The following is a 14,035-nucleotide window of genomic DNA, read 5'->3' on the forward strand; positions in this document are numbered from 1 at the left end:
CCTCGCTTCGGCTTCGGGGACACCCCCCCCCGCCCCCCCCCGGCCCCCGGCCTAGGAGTTCGTCCCACACCACCGACACCTCCCCATCCCCGGCTCTGCAGGGGGGCGGTTGTGGGGCAGGGTGACGCGGGGGGGGGGGGCGCAGGTCCGTGCAGCCTGGGGCTGGGCACCGGGGCCCGGGGAGGGGGGGACGACACACACACCGGGGGATGCAGCCCCGGGGTGCGGGCGAGGGTGCAGTCCCGGCGCCGGGGAGGGCGCGCAGGAGCCCGGCGGTGCCGGCGCGGGGGCGGGGAGCGGGGCGGAGCGGCGGCGGGGCCCGGCTGGCGGCGGCTGGCGGCGGCGCGGGGGCCCGGAGCGGGCCGGGGCCGGTGGGCCCGGGGCAGGTGAGCGGGCCCGGGGCCGCGGGTGGCGCGGCGGGCAGGGCGGCGGGGCCGGCACGGCGGCTGCGCGGGCAGCGGGGCCGCGGCCGACCCGGGGCCGCCTGTCCCGGGGCCGAGCGGCGCCGGCACCGCCCGGGCATTGCCCCGGCACGGCCCCTGCCTCGCCCCCGCGTGTCCCTCGCCCTGCACGTGTGTTTCCCCGCGCATGTCCCCCGCGTGTCCCCTGTCTTTGCCGTCGCATTTCCCCTGCATTGCCCAGCGTTTCCCTGTGCGTCCTCTTGCATTACCCGCCCCGCACTGCCGCTGCGTTGCCCCCGTTGCTCCCCCCGCCGCTCAAGACCGGTCCCAGCACGCCGCTGCCATCCTGTCCCTGCGGCTGTCACTGCCCTCATGTCCGAGTGCACCCCCAAGGGCCCATGTGGCACTGGGGGGCCCAGTGCAGTGTTACCCCCCCTGTCCAGGGCATTGCCAGGGCCCACAAGTGCATCCTGGTGTGGTGCTCGTGTCCATCCCCATGCAAAGCTGGCCCTGCTTGCATGCACGGCTGCGTGTGTGTTGCATGCAGCGTGTCCCGTGTGTCCGTGTCCAGTGGTGCTTGGCCCTGTCCCCATGAGTGTCCCCCTCTGCTTGGCCGTGCCATCCCACCGTGGGTCCCTCCTTGCAGCCGTACCCAACAGCTCATCCTGAGACCTTGCTCCAGCCCCTCTTCTCTCCGCAGCTGGTGACCTGCTGGGATGGCGGTGCTGGGGGGCTACTGTGAGGGCAACATCTCCATCGCCCAGGCCTGGGTGCAGCAGGGCTTCCAGCCCTGCTTCTTCTTCACACTGGTGCCAGCCGTGCTGCTGAGCGTCTGCCTGCTGCTGGGCGCCCTGCAGTACGCCTGCTACGTCCGCTTCGGCCGCACCATGGAGCCCAAGTACATCCCCCGCTCCCGCCTCTACCGTGGCCAGGTCCTGCTGTCCCTGCTCCTGGCCCTGCAGCCCTTCGGCGGGCTGCTGTGGCAAGCAGGGGGGCCGGGACGGCTCTACGGGTACATGTTGCTGCACGCCTGCCTCTGGGCCCTCAGCTGGGGCTGCGCCATCGCCCTCCTGCAGCTGGAGCATACGCGGGTGCTGGCGCACGACCGGACGCGGGGCCATGGCACCGTCCTCCTCCTCTTCTGGGCGCTGGCCTTCGCCGCCGAGAACCTGACCCTGGTGTGCTGGAGGAGCCCGCTGTGGTGGTGGGCGCTGGAGGACACCAACCAGAAGGTGGGCTGGGGGGCTGTGGGCAGGGAAGGGGGACGGGGCCCTTTGCGGGGAGGGAGCTGCAGCATTGTGGTGCTGGGGTGGGGTGTGCATGCCGTGCCCTGCCATGCCCAGGGTGTGCATGCTCCCGGGTTGCACCCACGCATCTGCCGCATGTCTCGGCCCCGAGCCCAGCTGTCGCACATCTCTCCATGTCCCCATCTGGCTCAGCTCCCGCTTCTGCCTGGCCCAGCCCCAGGCGCAGAGGCAGGGGGGTGCCTGCCTGCTCCCCACAGCCCTTTAACCCCCTGCTACCCCCAGGGTAGGGGCACCCCAAGCCGGAGGGCGCAAAGCCAGACGCAGCAGGGAGGAAGGAAGGGATCTGGGTGCTGCGTGAGGTGCTGTGCTCAGCCAGGGGGTCCCGCTGACCTGTGTGGGGTGTCCTCTCTTCCCTGCCTGCACTGCACCCCATTCCCTGTGCCCTGCTCTTTACCCCTCTCAGCTCGTACCCATGCCATGCCTGGTCAGGCTGCGCTGAGGGCCGGCTGCGGCGCTGACCCCCCGCTCTCCATGCAGGTGCAGTTCTGCTTCTGGCTGCTGCGTTACATCTGCACGTTCATGCTCTTCATCCTGGGCATGAAGGCCCCAGGGCTGCCCCACAAGCCCTACATGCTGCTGGTCAACGAGGAGGAGCGGGACGTGGAGAACAGCCAGGTGAGTCCTAGGGCCGGAGCAGTTTGGGGACATGGCCAGGGAGGAGCTGGGGACAAAATGGAAATACAGCTGCCCTGGGATCAGCATCTTCAGGAGACCGGGGAGGAGCGAGGTTTAGGGCTGCCCAAGCTCCCTGCCGGCTGTCAGCAGGATGCGGCCCTGCTGGGAGGATGGAGTGGGGACCCTGGGAGGACGGGGCTGGTTTTCTTGGTGGGGTGTTCCTCGGGGCCGTTGCCAGCTGGGCTGGGATGCCGGGGCAGTGACCCCTCGCTCTGCTCTCCCCCAGCCGCTCCTGCCCGACGCCGGCAGGACCAGCTCCACCTGGAAGGATTTCCGGAGGAAGCTGCGGCTGCTGGTGCCGTACATGTGGCCGAGGGGCAACCACCTGCTGCAGGGGCTGGTGCTGTTCTGCATGGTGCTCATGGGGCTGGAGCGGGCCATCAACGTCTTCGTCCCCATCTACTACAAGAACATCGGTGAGGTGCCTGGAGCTTGGTGTGTGAGGCTGCCCATGGCCTCACCAAGTGCTGGGGGGTGTCGTGAGTGACCTGGGGGGCTGCAGGGACCTGGCAGGAGCAGGGTTCGGGGGGTCAGGGACCGGCGCTGAGTGCTAAGGCTGGTTCCCATGGGGCACCCGGCGATGTTCCCTGCCTCTCTGCCCTGACCCTTGCCACCTTCTCCCCAGTGAACGAGCTGACAGAGGGCACTCCCTGGCACACCCTGGCCTGGACTGTCTGCATCTACGTGGGGTTGAAGTTCCTGCAGGGCGGGGGTGCTGGTAAGGACCGCCAGGAAGGATGGGGCGCTGGGGAGAGACAGCGTGGGGCACATCATGCCGGGGCTGGGATGGCCGGGGATGCCGTTATGCCCCCATCACTGCTGCTCTCTCTTGGGAGTAGCAACCAGGGCTGGTCCCGGGTTGGGGACAGCGGCGGGGGGCCCATCCCAAATCCCTCTTTCCCAGCTGGGCTTTCTGAGCTAGCTGCACGCCCCGGTGGTGCCAGTCCCCGCTGACCGTCCCATGGTGCCCCACAGGCTCCACCGGCTTCGTGAGCAACCTGCGCACCTTCCTGTGGGTGTGGGTGCAGCAGTTCACCAACCGGCAGGTGCAGGTGCAGCTCTTCGCCCACCTGCACGGGCTGTCCCTGCGCTGGCACCTGGGCCGTCGCACCGGCGAGGTCCTGCGCAGCGTGGACCGGGGCACCAGCAGCATTAACAGCCTGCTCAGGTCAGAGCGTGCCTGTGGCGGGCGGGGGGCGGCCGGGCAGCCCCACCGGGCCGGGCTGACGCGCCTTCCCCCTTCCCACCCCCAGCTACATCGTCTTCAGCATCGTCCCCACCATTGCAGACATCGTCATCGGCATCGTTTACTTCACCTCGGTCTTCAGCGCCTGGTTTGGCCTCATCATCTTTGTGTGTATGAGCCTCTACCTGAGTGAGTTGGGGGGTCAGGGTGCAGGGGTGCCGTGCCAGGCTGTGGGGCAGCGGGCGCCTGCCGACGCAGCCCCCTCCTGCCCACAGCTCTGACCATCTTCATCACCGAGTGGAGGACCAAGTACCGGCGGGACATGAACACGCGGGACAATGAGGCCAAGTCCCGGGCCGTGGACTCGCTCCTCAATTTCGAGACGGTACTGTAGGCAGTGGGGGGTCGCTGAGTACTGCCTGGCACCGGGGGGGCTGACCCCAGCTCTGCATCCTGCAGGTGAAGTACTACAATGCGGAGAGCTACGAGGTGAACCGCTTTAACGATGCCATCATCAAGTACCAGGTACGGGGTGCTCAGCACCAGTGGGGGAGTTGGGGGGGAAGGAGCCGAGCCTCATGGGCACCTGTGGGGAAGATGGAGTTCACCGTTGGTCTGGTTTGGAGGTGGCAGCATCCCGGAGGACCTTGCCTCTTCCAGGTCTCGGAGTGGAAGGTCAGTGCCTCGCTGGGCCTCCTCAACCAGACCCAGAACCTGGTCATCGGCCTGGGGCTGCTGGCAGGGTCCCTGCTCTGCGCCTACTTCGTTACCGAAAACAAGCTGCAGGTAAGGCTGGTGCCAGCCTGGGCAGCCCCTGGCCTGGGCTGGGGCCCCAGGGCTGGCAATGACAGGCACCTCTTCCCTGTCCCTTCCAGGTGGGGGACTTTGTCCTCTTCGGCACCTACATCATCCAGCTCTACACGCCGCTCAACTGGTTCGGGACTTACTACAGGTAACGCTGGGAGCTGTGGGTGTGCCTGGGGTCCCCCTCCCCCTGGGCGCCTGGGTCAGGATGTGCTCCCCCAAACCCTTCCCCCTGGTCTTCTCCCCCTTCCAGGATGATCCAGAACTCCTTCGTGGACATGGAGAACATGTTTGAGCTCTTCCACGAGGAGCAGGAGGTGGGTGCCACCTGCCCGGACCCCGCTCCCTGGCACGGTCCCGTGGTCCTGCCCTGGGGAGGAGCTGGCTCTGAGGCCACGTCTCACCCTCCGGCAGGTGAAGGACGTGGTGAACGCCGGCGACCTGCGCTTGGAGGCTGGGCGGATCGAGTTTGAGAACGTGCACTTCAGCTACGTGGATGGGTACGGGGCGGCGGGCATGGGGTGGCAGGGTGGGACAGGTCGAGCTATGGGGCCTGGCACAGGGACGTGGGGCAGCAGAGGTGGCGCTGAGCCCCTCTCCATCTCCCTCTCCCAGGAAGGAAATCCTGCAGGACGTCTCCTTCTCTGTGATGCCCGGGCAGACTCTGGCCCTGGTGAGAGCGGGACCTTGGGTGTGAGTTCACTGCTGGAGGGTGGGATGGGGGAAGAGGGGCTGGGACATACGGGGGTGGGAAGGACAGACCCCCAGCCCCTTCCCTGCTCAGCCTCCAGCAGCAGGGAGTCTCTGATGTCTCCAAGTCCCTTTACCTTCGCATGCAGGTGGGACCTTCGGGCTCAGGGAAGAGCACCGTCATCCGCCTGCTCTTCCGCTTCTACGACGTGTGGGGTGGCTGCATCCGCATCGATGGGCAGGACATCTCCCAGGTGAGGGTGGGAGGCCTCCAGGGACCGGGGCGGGGGAACACCAGCTCCTCTGGGCCTCGCAGCACTGCTCAGTGCAGGCACTGGCATCTCCCCGGGGCAGGGGCAAGCGTGCAGCCCCCACAGCCCCTTTGAAGGCTGATGTCTGTGCCAGGAGTGGGGTGAATGGCGCAACTGCGGGACCCCTATGCTGAAATGCTGGAGACTGGCCAGGGCTGCCCCGGGAAGGGCCGGGGCACTGGCAGGGTCCCCCCACCGCAGGGCAGAGATGCAGCTGAGCCAGTGCTCCGGAGCACACACCCTGCAAGGAGCGGGGTGTGGGGCTCATGGCTGAGGGGTGGGATTGGGTTTTGGGGGGTCTTTGTGGGGGGTGTGTGTCTGGCTGAGCCCTCCCCCCCTGCCTCCCCAGGTGAAGCAGGCGTCGCTGCGTGCTCACATCGGGGTGGTGCCCCAGGACACGGTGCTCTTCAACGACACCATCGCCAACAACATCCGCTATGGACGGATCCTGGCCACTGACCAGGAGGTGCAGGAGGCAGCAGAGGCTGCTGACATCCACAACCGCATCCTTTCCTTTCCCGATGGTGAGACCCCCACGGTCCCCTCCTTGCCCTCCCCTGCCGTCCCGGGGTCCCCCATGATTGTAGTTGCCCTCACAGGTGTCCTTGGGTGACATCCCCCGTGGGGACACCTGCACAACCCTGTGCCTTGCTTTGCCTCTCCCTGCCATTTCTCCGGGGCTAAATCAGCCCCTGGGCAGGGATGGGCTGAGGCTGCGCCAGGCGGCTGTGTGGTCCCAGCAGGACCTCCCCATGCAGCAGAGCCCTGGTCCCCATCCCCATCTCGGAGGGCACCAGCGCAGCACGTTCCTGCCCTTGTGCCTGCAGGATACAACACCCAGGTGGGGGAGCGGGGGCTGAAGCTGAGTGGTGGCGAGAAGCAGCGCGTTGCCATCGCACGCACCATCCTGAAGGGTCCCCGCATCATCCTGCTGGATGAGGTAACGGCAGCAGCCCCCAGCCCAGCCTTGCCCTGCTCTGCAGCAGCCCCTGCCCCAGCGGCTGCCCGCGCTGCCTGCATCCCTTCCCCACGCCCTGCCTCTCCCACAGGCCACATCCGCACTTGACACAGAGACCGAGAGGAACATCCAGGCCTCCCTGGCCAAGGTCTGCGCCCACCGCACCACCATCGTCGTTGCACATAGGTAGGGACAAGGGGAAAGGGCTGATCCGGGAGGCACTGAGCTCTCTAAGCTGGCCAGCCCCTCCTCCCGCAGGGGCACACAGACCTGTCCTGCTGCTCAGGAGGTGACAGCCCCTGTGATTGCAGCTCCTTGCACTGTGCAACCTCCCCCTCTGAGCCAGAAGTAACACCCTGCCTTTCTCTGCAGGCTCTCCACTGTGGTGGGTGCAGACCAGATCCTGGTACTCAAGGACGGACGCATCGTGGAGCGAGGGAGGTGAGCACAGGGGGAGGGCTTGGTGCTGTCTGCCTGCAGGGACCCCCTCCCTTGGCTCTGGGGCCAGCTCGGGACCCTGCACCCCCATGCTCTCCCCGCAGGCACGAGGAACTGCTGCAGAAGGGCGGTGTGTATGCTGGCATGTGGCTGCAGCAGCAGGCCGGTGACGAGGGTGAAAGCAAGGAGCGCTGCACCGAGAAGCCCCCGGGCAGCAAGAAGGGGCCGTGAGCACGGCCGGGGGCTCTGCTGTGACACTGACCCGGGCCCAGGCCCCCACGCTGCCAGGGAGCCCTTTGCTGGCTGCGGGCCGAGGTACCGCGCGCTCCAGGAGTTGCAGGGGCTGGGTTGGACACTCCACTACATTTGTACCTGTTTGTTTTGCTGTTGTGTAGTTTCTTAAACCAGGTCCTTCCCAGCTCTGTGCCTGTGTGCTTTGGGCAGGGTACGCGCCTGCAGGACCCCTCCCTGGGGGGCCATGCTCCGGGCAGGGGCAGGCAGGGTTACTGCCTGTGCCCTTGGGTCGACCAGCAGCTCTGCCATGGGGCTGAGCTACTTGGGCTCAGGCGGGCAAGGGGCAGAGCAGGCTGTCAGCGCCTGCCCCATCCCTGCACAAAGGGCTGAGCATGGCAGGAACAGCAAAGGCAGGAAGAAGCAGCACAGCTGGTGCCTGCTTCACCCCCATGTGCCCCCCCCCTGCAGAGATGCACCGCTCTGGGCTGGACACCAAGCGACCAGTCCCCCAGAGTGCCTCTGCACCTTGAGCTATTTGCTCCCAAGCAGCACTTCAACAAGCCTCAGCATTCCCTCAGCCCAGCCTGAACCCACCTCCCGCCCCAGGGAGGCACTGCCAGCAGATAACCCCACCTCGGCTGTACACTGCTCAGAACGGGACAGCCCAGGCCTGTGCAGAACCAGGCACAGCCCCGCAGGCAGGAGCGGTTCCAGCAGGGAAGCTCGAGAGTGAGTGGGAAAGCAGCACCCCCTGCAAGAGGCCAGCCGGACAGGTCCCCCCCTCCCAGGGGTCAGCTCCTGCCTCCAAACACCAGCAAGGAAGGGCCGGCTTCAGGCTCAGGGCTGTGTTTGCAAGAAGGGATTTTGTGTTGCTGCTACCCAGGAGGGGATCCCCCACAGCATGGCTGGAAGGAAGGAGGCGTTCCTGCCCCAGCAGCATTAGAACAGGGCCCTGGGATAGTTTAGGGCAGCCGAGAGCAACCGGCAGCAGGAAGGCAGCTGCAGTCCTCCCGTGCAAGTGACGCTGGCACAGTCAAGTCACTACTGAGGTTACTTTTTAGTTAATGGTCCTTGTTAAATTAAACCAGAAAGGGAACGCAGCTCCATTCAGTCTCAGAGAGGTCCTGGGCCCCAGCCAAGTCAGGTAAGGCCCAACGTGCTCTTGTGCATGCAAGCAGCAGGGGAGGCACCGAGGGCATGGGGAATGGGAAAGGGGCTGCCTTCATGCTGCTGGGAGGCCGCACATTCAGCCGTGCCGTGCCTGTGCGAGAGACTGTCCCAGCCGCAGTTGTTCTTTGCTGAGGGGCTGGCACAGCCCTCCCCAGAGCATGAAATCCAGCCCCCCGCTGCTGCAGCGGGCAGCCGCATCCCAGCTGTACGTCTGAGCATGCAGAGACGTCCCCATGCGGCACTTCCCTCCAGGCCGGCTCTGCCCTCACCCCACAGTCCCAGCAGTGCTGGGACATGGCCGCAGCAGCTGTGGCTAAGTGCACGCCACGGGCTACTGCTTGCTTTGGTCAGTGTGTACTCAGCCTCGTCCCACACCATCTTCACCTCTCCAGGAGCATGAGCAATTTGCTGCACCGATTTTATACAGGTACGATGGCTGAGGTGTCAGTGTGTGTTTGGTGGCTCGCTTACAGCCCCCAGGGAGATGAGCTGTCCCTGGTGAGGGGCTCTTGTCAGCAGTGTCCAGGCCAGAACCCCATGGCATCCACGTGGGAGGCCAGAGCTGCTCCTCAGGTCACAAGCTGGATCCCACGTCTGCTGGCACACCCTGCCTCGCCTGCCTATGACATGCTGCAGTTTGATGGCTTTGAACCGTGTGCCTGGAATGGGAAGAAGCACACAGTGAGCAAGGGAAGATGGGCTGCTTCCTCTGTCCTACAAGGGGGCACATCCAGTGCTCAAGTCCCCAGGGCGGTGTGTTCAGCAGTGACGCTGCCACTGCCCCAGACCGGGCTGCCCTCCTGATGAGAAAAGTGACCCTAGACAGAGCCCAGAGGAAGCAGAACCCAGGGAAGACCCCACCGTGACACAGCCAGGCTGGGATCAACGCCACCACGGCGCAGAGCCTACAGCCAGCCTCACTCACCTGCCGCTGCGACTGCTGGTACTCAGCTTCGCTCGCTGACAGCGCCTGGGCCAGTGCCAGATCCTCCTCCTCCTGTGTGCTGCTGGGGACAGCGATGCATTGTGTGCCTCGGCCTCACCGAGCCAGCGCTCAGAGTCCCTCGGGGTGGCAAGATCTCCTGTCACTGCAACCCTCCAGGACAGCTAAGGGCAGGGATCTGAGGGTCACCCTGAACGGGCCAGGGGCTGGGGAGGGACCAGAGGATCCAGCTGGGGCTGGCAGCCAGCACCCTGGGCCAAGGAGAACCATGTTAACTCCAGTCTGCAAGACGGTGCTTTTAGCAGCACCAGGCGATGTGCCCGAGGATGTGGGCTCCCAGGTGCCCTCTGTGAACACCCCTACTCCACCTCTGTCATGCTCTAGCCATGCTCATTAGCTGACAAGTGGTCAGACAATGGTTTGCCCTGCTCTGTGCTGCAAGTCACTGTCCCCTCCCAGCACCCTGGAGGGCTTGCTCGCTGAACAGAGCTGTGATGGCTCTGGACTCTTCCTTTTTTCCCCTCCCCGTCAGGCACACAGAGGCATCATTCGGAGCCACGTGCTGAGAGGAATGTCATCCCAGAGCCACATGATGCTGCCCCAGGCACCTCTCACACACAGGCTTGGGGCATGACACCACATGTCCCTGGGCCATACCTGGGTGGCTGCGCTGAGCTGCATGCTGACTCTGCCAGGGACATCTCCAGAGCTCGCTGCAGTGCCTCTTCCTCGCTCTGAAACAAAACACCTCGTCACCAGCTTGGCCGGGGTGGCAGGAGGCAGTCCTGAGGGACACGCGGCAGGTACAGTCTTGCCTGGCCAAGGGTGGGTGCATCTCCCCTCTCCAAGGCCAGACACAGCCAAGGTGAAGGCCCTGGGCTCAGGACAGACCTGCAGCTCGCTCTCCCCCTGCCCAAGGGAACGTAGCCCTGCCTGCCAGTGCAGGGAGCATGCTAAGAATACCAGTGGGAAACAGCTTCCAGTCTCCTCCTCCCCCCTTGGCTTGCAGAACAGAAAGGCAACACCCGGGGAAAACAGCCAGTGCACTTTGTCCCTTTGGAAAGCTGAGCACGAAGCGCAGCCGTGAGCTGCCATTCGCAGGCACCAGAGCAAACTCTGATGCCCCACTGAGCATCCGGGATCCCTGTTTGCCAGGGAAGGCCCAGCTGGGGAGCACCGCAGTCACCTACAGAGCATGGTTTAAAAAGCAGTTGCTGCAGTAGCTCCCCAGGACACAGGAACCACCCAAAACCACCCCAAATGCCCAGGCCAGGCCACTCACCAGCCCATTCTGCAGCATGACAGCTGGAGGGGAGGTGCTGCGAGTCTGCAACGCAGCTGCTCTGCCTCCTCTGCAAACAGGAGAGAAGCTGGGTTATTGTCAAGGCAGGGAGCCCTGGTATGAGCCTACAGCCCTGCTGATGCACAAGAAGCAGGGAGCTGTCGCTCCTGCGTCCCACAGGGAGCCAAGCTGAGCCTGGTAGTGCTCACCTCAGAATTACGAGTTGGGCCATCACCTTACCTGGCAGGGGCTGGAGAAGAGGGGCTGTCTGCTGGCCGGGCAGCTCCACTGCTCGATGCAGTGACTGTTTTGGAGGAGGATGCCTGGGCTCTCGCAACTGCAGCATGCCTAGCACAGACAGGACGCCTGTAAGCAACTGTTTTACCATCACAAGCCACCCCTGGGCATTGAATACCCAGGGAGATGAAGCTGGATAAGCAAGATGCCTCCCCTGCTCCCCGCTCCTCTTCCTCCCAAGAGTACCCATGTTGTGGCTCAGCTACGCCCAAGAGTTTCAAGTGCCATTTCTCTCCTCAAAACACTGTGCCAGGATAGGCAGAGATCATCAGCTACAGAATAAGGGACTGGGCAGAGAAGCAAGAACAAAACAGCCCACAGGCAGTACCAGTGGCTTTTGCTGCAGGAAGGAGAGACTACGTATACAGCTGTGCTGACTCTACAAACCTTAACGCTGCTGGAGGACACCCTGGCACACAGGGCAGGGAGTGTGAGAATGCAGCAGTCCCAGACAACGGGCGGTGAGGAGCTCGGCTTCTTCCCTGTCACCCATCTGATGAGCACAGCCCCATCCCTGCCAGCCTATCTGTCCCCAGGCCCTCACCCTGCTTTGGAGAGGGGACGCCCTGCCCCGCTGCAGTCATGGTCCAGGGGGTGCCGGTGCTTGAGGCAGTAATTCTTGTGGCACTGGTCGCAGATCACCTTCATCATCTCCTTCTGCTTGCAGCCAGGCTTCAAACACTTGTTGGTGAAGATCTGAAAGACGACATGGCGGTGGTGAAAAGGAACATGCCCTGCAGGGCCGGGGCTGTCCCTTCCCTCCATGCCAGACCCTGGGCACTGACCAGCCTTCTCCACCAGTGCCTCTTCCATGGGGCTCTGGAGTTTGTCTCTGAACACTAGTTTTCCTTAGATAGTTTACTAGTAATTCATTAGTGCCTTGGTCTCCATAGTCAAGGGTCTCCATGATCACAGAATGCACAGCAGGAGAGAGACTGCCTCGCCCAGGGACTCCCACCTGCCCCGCCAGGGCAGTGGGGACAGCCCAGAAGCCTCCAGCTGCTGCTGGGCTGGATTCCTGCAGGGCCAGCTCCCTGCAGCAATTTCCTCTCCTGGCAAGATGGGGCAGCTAATTGCTGATTGCGTTTTCCTAATGGCAGCATGCAGTTTCCCATCCTCATGTCCCAGGAGGCTGCCCAGCCCCACTCCATCGCGTCCTCAGCCCCAGACTCACACCACAAAGCCCTGCAGGTGCACTCACCTCCAGCTCACCAACCCTTCCTGCCCTCGGCCTGTGCAAACAGAGACGGCACTGGGCAGGGCTGAGTCGCGTGTTGTTTTCATCCCACCCCCAGGCTTCGGCAGGGACCCAGTGGAGCTCAGCAGCGAGACAGAGAGCACTGGTTTCCTACCTTGCGCTTGCGCTGTGCGGGGTCAGACTTGCAGTCACGGTCAATGTGCTCACCCACCACGACATCGGGCATCTCCCCCCGCCTCACGGGGACCGGGGTGTTGCAGAGGGGACACACGGGGACCTGCACATCCTGTAGGGACAAGAAAAGGAGGCTGGGAGCACATAGCTGGGCAACCTCAAGTGCTGTGTGGCCATCTCTCTCCCTTTCAGGATCTGCCTGCCGTGGCTTCTGCAGCATCACCTGCAGTTTGAGATCCTGCTCACCACCCTCCAAACAGCTTGCTGTTTCTGACCCAGCAGGTGCGACAGGCACAGACACACACTCTGGGAAGGGAAGACAGCAGGGCTGGGAGATGCCCAAACCATTTCACCCAGCGGCAGAGGGCAGGCTGGAAGTTTGCAGCACTGAGATACAGATCCTGGCTTTCAGGGACACCTCCAGACTCAGCGCACATCCCAAAGGGGATTGCCCCAGTGACCAAAGAAGTCACAAATTATTCTGATCCCTGGCTGGGAAAGCTCAGCAGCTCCGTGCGGGAGGCTGGATTAGACTTCCTCTCCACGCTTACCTTCTTGTAGGCAGAGGTGCAGTCGTGCTGGGCATAAGCAATGTGGTCGGTGCAGAAGATCTGCTCGCAGGCGTCGCACTTCAGGGGAAGGAAGTCTGGGAGCGGGCAGATGCCACGGGCAGAGAGCGTTGAGGTCAGTGCTGCCCGCCTGTGGCCCGGGGGCCTCCCTGACTTCCCAAAGGCACAGCCCTGACCCATGGCAAAGCCAGGGCCTCTCCTCTCTTCCCCCAGCTCCCAGCACGGAAACAAAAGGGCTGCAGGTCCATAGCTACGCCTTCAGAAATACCTAGGGCTCCTCCTCAAAACATGCCCTCCCTGGCTTCAGGAGCAGCACCCTGAAATCATATCGAGCTCCCTGGGGGCTGCCGGCCTCAAGCCAGAGGCGAGCGATGCTGCCGCATCCACCACGGGGTTCACTCACCCGGGATAACCGCTGCCGTGTGCCCCGGGGGAAGGACGGGCCCCCGGAGAGGCCCCCTGGGCACACCGCCGCGCCCGGCCTCCCCAGCCTGCGGCACCAAGGGCCAGCAGCCGGGCTGCATGCCTCGTCCCCGCCCCGCTGCCCCCGACCAAGAGCCGTTGCCTGCGCTGCCGTCTCGCTGCTCCGCCGGGAAGAGCCGTGTACCCGGGCAGAGCCAGCCGGCGGCAGCCCCGGGCTACCGGCACCGGCAGCCGGCTCCGCCCTAGCCGGGCGCCCGCGGGCAGAGGGAAGGACCACAGACCGCGGCCGCCCCGCGCCCCTCCGCCAAGGGCAGGCCGGGCGGCACGACCCGCCCTTCACCCCCCGCCACACCGAGCGGGCGCCCGGCCTCGGCCGCAGCCGCCGCCTCCTCCTCCTCCTCCCTCCGCGGAGGCCGAGCTAGCCGGTCCGCGCCGCCTAGGCCCGGGCCTGCGACCTGCGACCACCTCGCCCGGGCGGAAACAGGGCCCGGCCGCCCGGTACCCCCGCCGCCCGGTACCCCCCGCCCCTCCGGTGCCCCCGCCGGCCCTCACCCAGGCGCTGGCAGGCGGGCCAGGAGCAGTGGGCGCCCAGGTCCGGGAACTCCATGGCGGCCCCGCACCGGCACCTGCCGCTCCCGCCGCGCCCGCTTCCGGCACAGCGTCACGCGGGGCGGGGCCAGCCCCAGCCCCGCCCCCTAGGCGGACCTCGCCCCGCCCCGCGGCTCCGTGCGCGGCCTGCCCGGCTCCCCCCCTCCCGCCGCGGGCACCGCGCTCCCCCTGCTCCGGGAGCGGCCGCTGGCAGCCTGGGGGACGGCCCCGCGGGAGGCGCTTCCTCCCGGCCAGCTCCACGGAGACCTACACCGACGGGCCGGGGAAGGCTTAGGGCAAGGGGAAGAGCCCAGGAGGGCCAGCGGCAGGCGGGGGAAAGCACCGGAGCCATCCTGCCCCCGCCCCGCCAGCAAGGGGTGAGACTGC

The 14,035-nt window shown here is 65.3% G+C and overlaps 2 protein-coding genes across 9 annotated transcripts; one reads left to right on the plus strand and one right to left on the minus strand.

Moving 5' to 3' along the window:
• The first annotated feature begins 362 nt into the window (after positions 1–362).
• ABCB6 (ATP binding cassette subfamily B member 6 (Langereis blood group)) lies at positions 363–7,188 on the plus strand. 4 transcript variants are annotated; one of them, XM_050900384.1, is made up of 20 exons: positions 363–386; positions 1,102–1,633; positions 2,186–2,323; positions 2,610–2,799; positions 3,009–3,101; positions 3,359–3,551; positions 3,637–3,758; positions 3,845–3,954; positions 4,029–4,094; positions 4,230–4,355; positions 4,445–4,521; positions 4,627–4,690; positions 4,788–4,873; positions 4,989–5,046; positions 5,213–5,317; positions 5,724–5,898; positions 6,202–6,314; positions 6,424–6,518; positions 6,705–6,773; positions 6,875–7,188. In XM_050900384.1, the coding sequence occupies exons 2-20, from the start codon at positions 1,118–1,120 to the stop codon at positions 6,999–7,001; spliced, it is 2,523 nt and encodes an 840-aa protein (XP_050756341.1). In that variant the 5' UTR covers positions 363–386; positions 1,102–1,117; the 3' UTR covers positions 7,002–7,188. The 4 variants fall into 4 exon arrangements, with proteins under 4 accessions (XP_050756341.1, XP_050756342.1, XP_050756343.1 ...); XM_050900385.1 differs by lacking the exon at positions 363–386 and having other exon boundaries at positions 1,009–1,633; positions 5,213–5,323; positions 5,730–5,898; XM_050900386.1 differs by lacking the exons at positions 363–386; positions 2,186–2,323 and adding an exon at positions 2,008–2,027 and having other exon boundaries at positions 1,010–1,633; positions 2,639–2,799.
• A 349-nt stretch (positions 7,189–7,537) lies between these two features.
• On the minus strand, positions 7,538–13,667 carry ZFAND2B (zinc finger AN1-type containing 2B). 5 transcript variants are annotated; one of them, XM_050899786.1, is made up of 9 exons: positions 13,613–13,667; positions 12,620–12,714; positions 12,049–12,180; positions 11,241–11,392; positions 10,640–10,747; positions 10,400–10,469; positions 9,775–9,851; positions 9,100–9,181; positions 7,538–8,833 (listed from the first exon to the last, which is right to left on the minus strand). In XM_050899786.1, exons 1-9 carry the CDS (start codon positions 13,665–13,667, stop codon positions 8,795–8,797), a joined length of 810 nt encoding a protein of 269 aa, XP_050755743.1. In that variant the 3' UTR covers positions 7,538–8,794. The 5 variants fall into 5 exon arrangements, with proteins under 5 accessions (XP_050755743.1, XP_050755741.1, XP_050755740.1 ...); XM_050899784.1 differs by lacking the exon at positions 13,613–13,667 and having other exon boundaries at positions 9,100–9,178; positions 12,620–13,098; XM_050899783.1 differs by lacking the exon at positions 13,613–13,667 and having other exon boundaries at positions 12,620–13,098.
• Between the last annotated feature and the right edge of the window lie 368 nt (positions 13,668–14,035).

Source organism: Gymnogyps californianus, chromosome 7 (assembly GCF_018139145.2).
Source record: "Gymnogyps californianus isolate 813 chromosome 7, ASM1813914v2, whole genome shotgun sequence".
NCBI lineage: Eukaryota > Metazoa > Chordata > Aves > Accipitriformes > Cathartidae > Gymnogyps > Gymnogyps californianus.

Coding starts and splice junctions, on each gene's coding strand:
- ABCB6 (XM_050900384.1), top strand. CDS start 1,118: ATGGCGGTGCTGGGGGGCTACTGTGAGGGCAACATCTCCATCGCCCAG. Junction 3,552..3,636: donor AGCATTAACAGCCTGCTCAG/GTCAGAGCGTGC, acceptor TCCCACCCCCAG/CTACATCGTCTTCAGCATCG. Junction 4,356..4,444: donor TTACCGAAAACAAGCTGCAG/GTAAGGCTGGTG, acceptor TGTCCCTTCCAG/GTGGGGGACTTTGTCCTCTT.
- ZFAND2B (XM_050899783.1), bottom strand. CDS start 12,817: ATGGGTCAGGGCTGTGCCTTTGGGAAGTCAGGGAGGCCCCCGGGCCAC. Junction 11,393..12,048: donor CCGCACAGCGCAAGCGCAAG/GTAGGAAACCAG, acceptor GTCGTCTTTCAG/ATCTTCACCAACAAGTGTTT. Junction 9,852..10,399: donor TCATGCTGCAGAATGGGCTG/GTGAGTGGCCTG, acceptor GTTTTGTTTCAG/AGCGAGGAAGAGGCACTGCA.